The following is a 12927-nucleotide window of genomic DNA, read 5'->3' on the forward strand; positions in this document are numbered from 1 at the left end:
AGTAAAAATGAGTAATTTACTTTAGCATATATAGTTATTTAAAGACTTAAATTATGTGGACTTCTTTATAATAAAAGGTAAAAACAACTGGAATGCTTGTGAGCATCATAAAGCCCTGACTTTCAGGGGCTTTTAGTCCCAATCCAGGTATGCGTGTTCAGTAATTGATAAACACTGAGTTTGCAGGGGAAGATCACATTCACTGTCAAGGCTGATCTCACAGGGCTCAGAGGGTCAGACTTTCAGTTCATATCTCTCTGGCATCTATATCAATGACCCCTAAAGGCAACAGAAATGCAACACTTTAAGAGCAAGACTAAGAGTTAAAACAACCAGATAAAGATCAAATAAACACACTGTCTTCCCACCAGTGGATCAACCTCAGCTGCATAAACACACTAACATCTACAAATGTTAACATATGGCATCCATCCAAATGCATTTGTGTGTTTGTGTAAAGTCTGAGCATGCACACTCCATCAAACGTGTACATACCTGATGTATGTAATTGTGTGTGTGCTCCATGCGTGTGGGTGGGGGCAAGGACTCTCTAAGTTGATGACCCTGACCTTACTAGACAGATAACTTCAGACTGCTATTGACTGAAAGATCAGTGTTTCCCTAAAACAATACATAGCTGAGTGCATTTTGGGAAAATCCTAATGGAAAAAACGATTCTTATCGCCCCACTTAATTGCCAAACAGGTAGCAGCTAAATGTTCCATAATGCATTGTTCACATTAACTAACAGGTCAGTTAACGTGTGTGAAAGCTTTAAACTTAAATTTCTCCAAGTAATATAAGGTTTTTAAACCAATACTGAGGTATTCTTGTTTTAGTTTTACAAGTGGTCCTCGATATTTTACTCATTTATACTCTACCCAACTCATTTCAAACAGGAAGTTGGAGAGTGCCTTCTGGTGGAAAAACATCAACACTCATAAGGTTGTGTACCTGGTCTCTTCTTTATTTTTATAATTTTCATTTATTGTCCATTATAAATGCTAATACAGATATATCGGCAAACAGCTAATATCTATAAATATATTGACCCTCCTGATACATCATTCTGGCTCTACTTTACACTCCTGTAAATATATTGACGTGTACCTTGAAAAAATGTCTACATTATTACAAATGGGATGAACAAATGCAAAAATAAGCACTGCTCTTCACTTAGTACAGTGTCTTGTCTTTTTACATCTGAACCTGGATTATTCTTTATGCTATATTGATTTTACACATGCATATATAAAGCATACCTTTGTAGGGGATTCAGCCAGATTGTCAGGGTCAAGCAAGTAGATGTGGTCCCTGGCTCCCAACAGAAGACGATCCCTCTCTTCATCCAACAACAGCGACTGCGAATGAAGGCCATTGGAGGGGCTCAAAAACAGAGATACACTGCCCACCTTCAGCAGTTCTGTCCCAGTATCAGAAAGACACAGACAAACACATTAACAAATATACCCCCTGCCATGTAAAATGCAGTATTGTGAGTCAAATTAAACTAAAGTGAAAAAACATATTATAGTAGGACTACACTGTGGGGCGCAATTTATTCTCTGCAGTTTAAAACCAGTATAATCCCAAAGACAGTCACTGAGATGAAAAAAGTCTTGACTTAAAGTTGTCTAATCCTGTTTAGCTACACATGCTCATAAATAAGATTTTTTTTTTTCAATTTAGATAGCGTAGTATCTCAGTAAGTAGACTTTTAGACAGGAATACCTGTTGTTCATCCATTACACAATAGTACAATTTTGCTATTCACTTGTACATTTTTATGCAGAACACGTACTGTTTTTATATGAAATTATATATACAGTTTGCTTGCTTTAGACCTGGACTCGCAGCTTGTAAGGTCCATAGGTTTCTGAAAGCTGAATATGGTCGACATTTTTAGCTCAGGATCGTGTCTTTGATCTCCATTAGAGGAACTCTCTTCTATCACGAGGCTCTTTTCAGCGCACCACACTTGCCACATGCCTTGAGTAAACACTGGCTCGGTGCAGAGGAGTCCTGTGGGAGTCACTCTGAAAGGATTGACACTGTGATTACCCTCTTGGTGAGAATGATTGGAGAGGTTACCAACCTTCAATATTTGAACTTTTGGGACCCCTCCTCACCACACAATCTCCCTTAATACCTCCCCTTTACACTGAACCCCCACGTGCTGATGTATCTCCCTCCTACACACATATCATGCCCCAAACAGACAAAACTCACAAAGAGATTAGGCCTGCTAGCCCTTGGTGTGGTGTGCAGTAATCTGTTCTGTAAACACACAGCACTATGAGCCCATTGAAGCTTAGCGCAGTCTCTACACATTTCTTCAAAGAGGAGAGCCTTAAACAACATGAAAACCTCTTGATTAGCTTTATTATTGGAACTCAATGTTGCTTTCATGCATGCAGTTATTGGAGTAAGACTTGATCAAGCTTTAGATTTAGAGACCTCTTCAGAGCTGTAAGCAATGCCTGAATCTGCCCTTTCTCACATGTAGCACATGGCAGGAGGTCAACTGCATCAGACACATTGTCACTGCTAAAAATACCTCATATGGTGAAGGGTAGGGGTGTGCAGGATGCAGGTCACATCACACCCATATGCTTGCTATGATTTATCCAGACAATTATCCTGCTCAATTCCCATTTGTAATCAAAGACTTTGTAGCTACCAGGGCAACACGTTCATTTATTGAATGATCCATCTGGTCATTTCTGTTTTCACTTGTAGCTCCACCAGAACCTGATTATGGTGAAACAATTACAGTCTCAGGATTAAATATGCAATGTAGGATGCCTCTGGTTTCAGAATATTCAGAGGAGCATGGCAGACACTATTATATTTTAGGTCAGACAGACATATTGATTAGAAGCTAATGCTACATGTTCACTAGATGAAAACTAAAGTTCTTGGGTTTTTACTTTAAAGCAGTTTGTTTAGACGTACTCCCTCAATGAGGGATTTTTACTTTTTATAATTTCACCCTTTAGTCATTGAATCTGTATTTGGGCGTACGTAAAGCTGATGCGATGCTGGAAGTGAATTCACTGCTGGGTGGTGTTGCTTTTGAACAGTGTCCACTAATGAAATGATGACAAGAGGAGCAGGATGCATGCACTTGGTTAAGCTTTTGTTATTTTTGACAGATTTGTCTTTGCCTCAGTGATTCTCACTGAGAGAACCAAATATGGATATTGCTGTCAAATAGCCATTCACTTTAGTGAAGATTAAAGTAGTATGTAGACAAATTAAAGGCAATCAGAGTACATAACATGATAAAGTACTTTACTTTACTGGCTTGGAAGAAACATAAAATAAGACAAATTGTAGAGCTAAATACTAGGCTAACTGCTGAAAAAACAGTGTCCACAGTAATCCTTATTCCTGCAGCTACTTGCATATGTTTTTGTTGGACACATAGGACATGCATATGTATCTATTTCCAGGCATAGTTGGTTTTAGAAGCCTTGACCAAAAGACCAAAAGCTTTTGGAGGTTGAAGTCAGAGTGAGTTCACTTTCAGGTCACAGTGGGGATTCACTTTTATGGAACAAAAGTTAAGTTAATTTGTGTGGTTGCTTGTAGCTGATACACAACATTAGGGATGAAGACTTTGAAGTAAAGTTTGCACTCAGGTTTGAGGAATGTAAAAATCTAACTTCCTAACTTTTGGTGGGACAAAGCAAACACACTTGGTTTATACAAAGCCACACACATGGACACAGAGCACATTTATAAGATCAGAGCAGACTGATGGATCAGTAAGTGAGAAACCTTTCACTTTGCTTCATGTTTAAGTGCTACAGATCGTCTCCATAAACTTCACTAAATTCTCCTCTTACCATTTCCTCTGCCTGTTGCACAAGTCACATTCAAGTAAGAAAAAAAAATGCACACTGAAAGATGGAAAGATGTATGACAAGAAAGAAAAAAAATGAAAAGATAAAATCCTATGTCAAACAGCAATATTGTTTGAATTAAAACAAACATCTGCAATATTTAGTTCTTACCTCTATGGCTGAGTTTGACCCTGGGGACACTCTGTTTGATGCTTGCTCCAACAGGGAGGATGGCCAACAAAATCAGTCCAAACAGTGTGACCTCCGGATGGAATAGAGCCATAAACTTCTTCCCTTTGCCTCCATAATTACTGCCAGACAAGCAGAACATAGCCCCAACCTCATTCCAGGTCTGATTGCCCGAGTCCTCTTTCTTCATACTGTGTGGAGTCATCTTGTAGTGTTTTCACTTTGTGCTTTTCTGCAACCCTGGAGGGAGACCAGTGTAAAGAGTCAAGCTAGGGAGGAGCGATCATAAGTGTATGAGGATGCAAGCAGTCTCATCTAACTCCAGAGAGGGGGAATATACACAAACTTCTGTGGCTGTTTCGCCATGGAGCCCTACAGGCATGTCCCCTTCCTTTGCCCATCCTACATCAGCTGTTGCTTGTCACCGGCTCTCCTTTTGTTTCGCCTTTAAATCTGTTTGCCCCAAACAAAGGTCAGACTAACAAAACAGTTGCATTCTACTACTTTTCATCAGGCACGTCTCCGCTTTTCTCTCTCCTCCCATATCCTTTTCACATGGATAACTCAACTTAATTCTTTGCCTTAAGGATACTTGCCAGTAGCTTAAGGATTGGTTGATGACCCTGTCACTTCCTCCTTTATACCATGTAAAAAATGGGCCATGCCCTGTTTAGGACGTCACAATCAATTAAAAATGCCCAGACATTAGTTCACATTCTGAAAAGTTAGCTGTCTGACTAGGATTGAAAAGCTGTGCTTTTAAATAAATGTGTGGTTTAGAATAAGTAGCAGGAGCACAGACTGTTACAAGTTAAAAAAAAAAAAAAAAAAAGAAGTAAGAAGGAAAAAAGACAAGAACTAAAAATTAACTAATAACTTGTTATATTCTGAAAATCTGTGTTTTAATAAATTTATGTTTTTTTTCAGTGGTACTTGGACACCTAAAAAGGGAAACAGTGGAACTAGTATATAAAGATTTGTCAGTGAACCCTAATACTAATTTTCCTTCTTATAAATAATAAATAAATATTTTTTTATTTATATAGCACCTTTCAAGACAGAATCACAAAGTGCTGCACATAAGATTACAAGTCATAAAAAGATTTAAAAAAGAGAAAATAAAACAGGCAAAAAATTAACCAAAAGCAGTTTTAAAAAGGTAAGTTTTGAGTTGTTTTTTAAAAACAGCTACTGAGTCCACAGTTCTTAATGCTTGGGGGAGAGAGTTCCACAGTCTAGGGGCCACAGAGGCAAAAGCTCTATCACCCTTAGTCCTCCTCTTAGTATTTTTTATAGCATGTAAGCCCTGATCAGATGACCTCAAAGACCTGCTAGGGACATAGGGCTGTAGCAGATCAAAGATGTAGGCAGGTGCCAGTCCGTGCACAGCTCTGTAGGTCAAGACCAGGATCTTAAAATCGACTCTAAATTTAACAGGAAGCCAGTGTAACTGAGATAATAATGGTGTCACATGTGAGTACTTGGAGGATTTTGTCAGAAGCCTAGCCGCAGCGTTTTGCACAACCTGCAGACGATTAATTTTAATTTTCTTAAAATTAAAGTTTCTTGTCAGCACAATTCAAACAATACAAGATGATATTCAGATTAACTTTACCCGCTCAAAAAGAGTGCAGAATCATACAAAATGTTTTTTACACACATTGCAGCTTCATGAAATCTGTGCCCTTTATATCACCGTTGATGCATTCATTGCATCTTCTAAGCACAGACTGAGTACCGTCCCTGTCTTTAACCTGCATTCCTGCAAATTCCACAGCCATTAGGATACTAATTAACCAGACTATTGATGGAGAAATTAATGAATGCATTGAAAGAATGCCTCCCCTTAAGACCTTTTGCCACCATCATTACTTTCCTTCCACCCAATTTCAGAAAGCACACATCAACCTGTCAAGTGACAACATAAACAATGTCAAGCTAAAGCTAGATTAGATATGACATTCACACTCCTATATCTCTAATGTTGACAGCATGTATGCTCCTTAGAAGTCCACCACATACAGAGAATAGCCATATGATAATGTGTAAGCAGCACCTTAAAAAAAAGGTAATATCCTGAGTAAATATACTGACCCGGGTCTTTGCCCATCGATTTGTACTGCAGGGTAAAATGTGAAACAGATACTAGGTGTTCAACTACAACTCACTTAAGTTTATTTGATTTCTTTCTTCAGTCATCTGATGTTTAAAACTGTAGCTCTTTGTGCAGAAACAGGAGTGAGCGGCACCCTTCCAAGTGCCCCATAGCTTTAAAACGAAGAGGATTAGACTCTGATAAACAGACTGGTGTTTATTTAGGATGACAAATTGAGACGTGTTCACACCTTCAGGGTTAGAAATACAGATATAGAGCTCTGCGTGATGGATGGGCAATCAGCAAAGAGAGTGAGAAAGTTAGGAGTTTAAAATCCATGTAGTCTTTGCACTTTGTGAGCAACACTGATAGTGCTGATGGTGAAGCTTATCCTCCCTACAGTATTTTCAGGAGAGCAGTGACACAATTTCACTCAAGTGATAAGCACTTCAGTAATGCATCTCTTTTCACAGCTTGAGTGCCCACATCCTTCCGCAGTACAGACGTGTGCAGCACCCCGCTAGAAGAATGACCCCCAGGAAAAGAAAAGTACAAGTCTTGGAAGAAAAACAAAAAAAAAACCAACCTCAATTTCTTGAGTAATAGATGACACACACTGGAGGAGGAATGCCAGAGTACCAGTGAGTCAGTACTTTGAAAGTGTCAATAACAGAAATGAAAAGAGAAATAAGGGAAAAAGTGCGCAAGAGATGTGAGTAATGGGGGAAACCAACTTCTTGTGCCATGTAAGTTAAGCTAACACCCCTATTTCCTGGTGACTAGAGTCCTTGTTGTCTTTGGCAGCATGGCCGGCACAGTGCAGGGTGTCAGGAGAAACAATCCTGATAGAGATGGTGACAGATTTAAAGCTAGCAGCCAAGGGCTCCTGGCTTTTGATCTCTCACCAACACAAAGCACCTTTAAATATACTGACTTTTCTGTTTCGGTTTAAACAATACAGTCTTTGCATGCCATAAAACATCTACTCAGTTAGTATTATCAGTGAATCTAGTAGCCGACATGCTGTACAAGAATCGTAAAGAGAAACTAGCTCAAGTGAATACACAACAGAAGTTGCCAGCAGTCATGAGAAAAGAGCAGATGGTGAAGAAGTGCTCTGGCTATGGGCATGCTTGCACCAAGACCACCCCTAATGAGGCATTTAGCAACACCCAGGTGCCCTGTAGAGTACACTATTATCTAACTCCTCCATCTCCACAGGACGGAGTGCATTAGCACAGCTATTTGTCTTTATTCCCTGACCACAGGCACTGACCTAGCAGAACAACATAGGTAATTGTTTCTAGTTCTCAAGACATTAATTGTTTTTCTTGGCAAGAGTCAATCATCTTTTCTTTAGCCTTGTATTTAAGCAAGCATGCAACTCTCTGTGTGTGAGCTAATGTCTCACAGGAAAAATGCTAAAAATACAAACTACAAAGAATATGGAAGAAACATTACATTTTAAAGTGGGTTTACTAACTATAACTCCAGGTATAGATGGAAGTAATTAAGGAAACACGTCACTGTTCCATAAAGACAGGAATCAACCTTACTCTTTGTGTTCTAAAGAAGATGTCATGTCTTTTAGTTTTATGTTAAAATAAAATATTAAAAATAACATTAAATTAACAGTAGCACATCTGTGTCCACAAGCTGTCAATACGACTGATATAAAGGCTCATAATCAGTGACTTTAAAGTATGCTAGGAATTAACTGCTCAAAAAACGTAAATATGAGACATGTGATCCCTGAGGCATTATTCTGGATACAGATCATCCCCCCCACACACACACACACACACCACCCCCAGCTACAATACATGCTTAGAAATTAAAGCTTTTGGGGAACTTAGTATAAATGTGCAAGTTTTTTGTGTAATTTGTTTACTCATTTTATTAAGTAGACATCAAGGCCACAAACTGTGATTCATTTAGCATTTTAATCACTAACGTGATCCCACATTATCTGACTGAAACATAATATCTAACAGCGCAGCATGTGCATCTCCTGGGAAATTAGATATCGCTCCAGAAATTGAATGCAAAATAAATTGCCAAAATATCCCCTTACATGCAACATTTAATCATCCAAAACATGGCGATGGAGACAGAGATGGGCTTTGAAGTTGAAAACACTGCAGTAAATTAGTCCCAAATAATGAAGGAATACACAGTGCAAACCATGCTTGGTAAAGATGCCAAATATTTCTCCATGCAACAGAATAGGGTTGATCCCTTACTAGTCGGACAGCCTGGATTTCCTGAAACGTTTACCTTTAATTATATCGTATAACTTCTAAAATGTTTGATTACCAAATCTCTCACATAACTATACAAAATTAGACTCTATGGACTCCAGACAGTTGATTCTACTGCCCTGGTCAATGGATTTAAGTGAGGATTTCCCAGAGTAAATGACTCAGGTCTTAATTTAAACAATATAAACCCACAATTACACTTTGCTCTAAACCACTATGCATGAAATCTGTGAATGGAAATGCCTAAACAAGAGGACATTCCAGTTGATTTCCTTCCGTTCTGGTAGTGAAGAGTACGTCTGTGGGTAATACCAAAGAAGATGGATTAAATTCCAACCCTGAGGTCCTGTCTGTCTACATTTTGTCTGTATCTCAAAACACTGGAAATGGAACACTCCTGGAGGCTGCTGGTATGGAAACCAAATACACCAAAGCCAGATAATATGCCCCAGCACCTGTTATTAAAGACTCACTTTATGTTTACTGTTGGTCTTCAACAATAGAAGACACAGTTCACAGCTCCTCACAACCACATGCAGTTGTCACAGAGCCAGCTCAGGTCTCCTGTCACACACAAGGGTTAATGGAAAGCTGGGAGGAAGCAGCAAGGAGTGATACTTGATCTATGGTTTAACTCGTCCACAGAGAAAATGGCAATTAAAAAACATGAGGTGAAAACAAAGCCAGGGAATATGTAAAAGAGAGAACAGTCCATGTAACTGAGACGGTTGGATGAAGATAAACACGCAGGTAGTTTTGCCGATAATTGACAACAAAACAAGTAACTCTACTCACACAGAACAGGTCATGACGCCGGAAAGCCACTCAGAATCTGTATGAGTGCCTGCATGTATGAACAAATGTGTGCGTGTAAGCTAATACCATCCTGAGGGAGGCAGATGGGAGCAATATAGGGCATCAAAACAGTGACTGACATTTGTAAGTGCACCCACTTGTATCCTCATGGCCCGAGGATATAGGGGTACACCCATCTAGGCTATGCAACAACTCTTCTCAAGACCAAACTGTCATCTACACACTTGAGAAGCAACTGTATTGTTCTTTGTAAGTGCTGGAAAGACTCTGTTATGCAGTTTATCTCCATATGAGCCTAAGCACAGTTCATTTACAGAGTGGGGACACAGAGAGGCCACAGAAAGACAGCCAAACTGAGCCAGTCAGTCTGTCTGCAAGTCACTGGCACCTAGCTGTTGTAGACACTCTAAACATACTAACATCACTGCAGTAAAAGTGTCTTCCCAGTTGCTTTGTCTGTCAGCACTGAGGGATTTTGCAAACATGACCATATTAGGCCAGAATAGTGTGCAGCATACAAGTATGTTTTAATAACACTTTCCACCCGAAACCTGTTGAGTTTTGCGAAAGACCCCTTTAAGGTTTTAGTTTTCGTCACTATCCAGGAAAAAGCCTCAGCATGAGACTGCACTGACTTCTGACAGAGCTCAGAAGTGTTGCTGTAGGCCATTTAAAACACAGCTCAATATTGATGCTGTGGTTGTTTTAGAGAAATGTTGGATTGGTCCAGACATGCCACATAGAACTGGAATGAATTAGTGCACACAGGAGGCACAACTGTAGCACGGCATGGGAAGGGCATTGATTGGCATAGCAAACAATGGAATACACCCCTTTAATCAGTCCAACATAGTAACTTATTTTTTCACATGGAAGGTTCCTGTCACAGCCACAGCAGTCTTGAGCCTTCCCCATTCCCGGCCAAGTAAACATGGGGATGTGCGTGTATACTGCAGTGTGTATGTATTAGGTATGCCTGACAGCATCTCAATGACGCAATGTTTGGACACTGTTTAAAGGAGAAAATCAGACAAGATTTTCTGTCTTGTCTTTCTGTCGCCCAAGGCAGAAGTCATTTATTTACCTCAGTCATGCTGATCGAAACCCCTGAAACACTGCCAGAGAAATCAATGCATCCACACAAGTACAAACTCCCCTCCCTCCCTCCCTTGTTTGCCTCTCTCAGAACCACCAGATCCCAGTGCAAAGTTAGGTAAACCTTTAAAAAAAATATGGGGAGAGTGGACCATTGAGTCTAAAGAACTACATCACTACTTGTTTTCTTTTCTGCTGGACTGTAAACCACTAACACACACAAACACAAATAAATGACCTCAATGAGGTAAACGTGTCCACGTCAACATTTTACTGTATGTATGATTAATTCAGACATGTACTTGGCTTAAGTCCATATAGTCACATTCAGTTTGGGGGCATTTAGAAGTCCCACACACTCAGACCCCCTCTCCAAACACTGTGCAAAGAAGACAAAAATTCTCCCTCTTACCAACTTGTCATATATCCATATACAGTCTCTGTACTTTAAACGATCTATCAAGAAAAAAGAAAACAATAAAGAAACTTAAATATTGATTAATACGTTTAAGTTTGTAAATCCAGCTTAATAAAATGTACAAACACACATAAAGCATTAAACCCCCTTTAAAACTCTGCAGTATTAATTTATTAATTTAAACTCTACTGTGGTCCACCTGACACACGGTTATAACTTGGTGTAGATTATTACCCTCGTTATTATTATGGCGTGTTCCTCACCTGCTCGCTCGCTGACTTCGGCTCTTCTCGGGTGCAAGTGCACCACATGAATAGCACTGTCTCAGAAAGTTGTCCGTTTCAAACATACACACAAAAAACCCCGACCAAAAGTATGACACTTGGCACAACTTCAACCCGACCAAAAGGAAAGTGGATGGATAAAATGAGGTCTTCCTGCAGATATTTCCACTCCCTGTAATGTTAGTTAAACTGAAAAGCGCTCTTGAACTCTTCGTGCACTGCGTGTGTGTATTTTGGATGGCTGGGTAGTCTGTGGCAGTACGCCCCGGGAAAGACAGACGGCAAACTCCCAGTTGTGCTGCTGCTGCTGCTGGAGGGGAGGGGCCCTCAGCATCTGTACCGCCGTTTTTTTGGACGCTCCACAGCTTCAGTTTCATCCCTCCGAAAGTGCTCCGAGTATTAGAGTTACAATGGGCCTTAATAACGGTTATGTTTTTCGGCTAATAGCATGATCAAAATAGCTTAAAACTGATCTGAGATAGACTCACCAGTCACAGCTCGTGTTACTGCAAAACATGTTAGTGATCATGTGGTATTTTATAATTATTAGTGGCAAAAATATGGCTGAAAATATTATTGCAGTGGACTGACTTAACCACTGAGGACTGCCTCACATTTTTCTGTGGTGCTTTTCTCCTCTTATTGACCACTCAGTGCTTCACTCTACAATAATGCCCTCACCCATTTTTTCTTTAAGCATGCATCAATTTATCTGTCACACCAGTGAATACATTGGGGGCAAGCCTGATTTCAGTATCTTGCTAAGTGCACTTCCACCTACAAGCTGTACAGTAGGAGGTGGGGATCAAACCAATGACATTCCAGTTTACAGATGATTATCTCTTTTTAGGACCTGTATTTAATTGTTTAATTTGACATTGTTTTCAAGTAAATTGGAGTAACTCACATCGATTTAATCCCGAAAATATGTTGTAATCCCCTGGGGAAATGGTTAAACTGTCAGTGTTTTGATATATATGGCCATTTGTGTCCAGTCAAAGTCTATGCGGCTCATTTTTGTAAACTTGTGTGTACTCTGGGTTTCCCTGATCTACTAACAAGCAGTAAGAACCAAGAGCTGAATGTTGGTTCAGGCAGCAGATTTTAGCCGTGTGTCACAAAAGACTGTGCAACGAATGGAGGAGTTGATTTTGAAGTAAACATGGATTTCTTGGCACTCTCTATTCATGTACACACAGACGTGAGTCAATCCAAATCTGCACTTCTTGTGAGTTGTGGAAGGGTTAGAGCCAAACATGCACAAAAAATGAATTTATTCAAGAACAGAGCTGTAATGTTGGGCCAAGAAAAGAGAGTTGCAGGATATCCCACCCATAAACTTAGATGAAAATGCTTGTTATTGATTTTTGGTTGTGATGATCATATCACTTTTCCAGTGGTGGGTGTGTATCTTCAACAAATTCGACTGGATCCCGGTTACCCAAGAGGATTAGGTTAAAGGTCAACAGGTGAAAAGAGTATCCGCCCGCACTGTTGGGAAGTTTAGTGTCAGGGTGTGATCTTCCTCAGGATATCGTTCTCTTACGCACACTCACGCAAATACACACACACAAGCGGAAAGCAGTTAGTGATGACTTGTACTGACGACATAAGGGTGCACACTGTCCAATGTTCATTTGATCCCTGCCCATTCTCCACAGAGCTTTGTCAAAAGTGTGTGTGTGCATGTTTGTGATTGTGTGTGTGTGTGTGTGTGTGTGTGTGTGTGTGTGTGTGTGTGTGTGTGTGTGTGTGTGTGTGTGTGTACTTGTAATGTAAACCTGTTTTTGTTTTTTAGGTCAGGATAATGTTTGGAACATATGTTATATGATGAGATGATAGTATGTGGTTAGACGATATGGTATGGTTGGGGTAAATGATTGGGAAATTAATGTAAGTTCATGTGTGAAGTGATTGAAAC

At 39.8% G+C, this 12927-nt stretch overlaps 1 protein-coding gene across 2 annotated transcripts in view; it reads right to left on the reverse strand.

Annotated features, from left to right (window-relative positions):
* The window catches only part of sema3d (sema domain, immunoglobulin domain (Ig), short basic domain, secreted, (semaphorin) 3D), a 28807-nt gene extending 17550 nt beyond the window's left edge, over nucleotides 1-11257 (reverse strand). Inside the window, exons 1-4 of one of the 2 annotated variants that reach the window (XM_087843083.1) lie at nucleotides 10986-11257; nucleotides 10717-10760; nucleotides 4020-4277; nucleotides 1263-1423 (exon numbers count right to left, since the gene is read on the reverse strand). In XM_087843083.1, the coding sequence (XP_087699209.1) occupies nucleotides 1263-1423; nucleotides 4020-4242 (384 nt within the window). In that variant the 5' untranslated portion in view covers nucleotides 4243-4277; nucleotides 10717-10760; nucleotides 10986-11257. The remainder of the gene's footprint in view (nucleotides 1-1262; nucleotides 1424-4019; nucleotides 4278-10716; nucleotides 10761-10985) is intronic. The other variant, XM_087843082.1, reaches the window with a different exon arrangement.
* Between the last annotated feature and the right edge of the window lie 1670 nt (nucleotides 11258-12927).

This window comes from Neolamprologus brichardi, chromosome 7 (assembly GCF_056152115.1).
Source record: "Neolamprologus brichardi isolate AB-2024 chromosome 7, ASM5615211v1, whole genome shotgun sequence".
Classification (NCBI taxonomy): Eukaryota; Metazoa; Chordata; class Actinopteri; order Cichliformes; family Cichlidae; genus Neolamprologus; species Neolamprologus brichardi.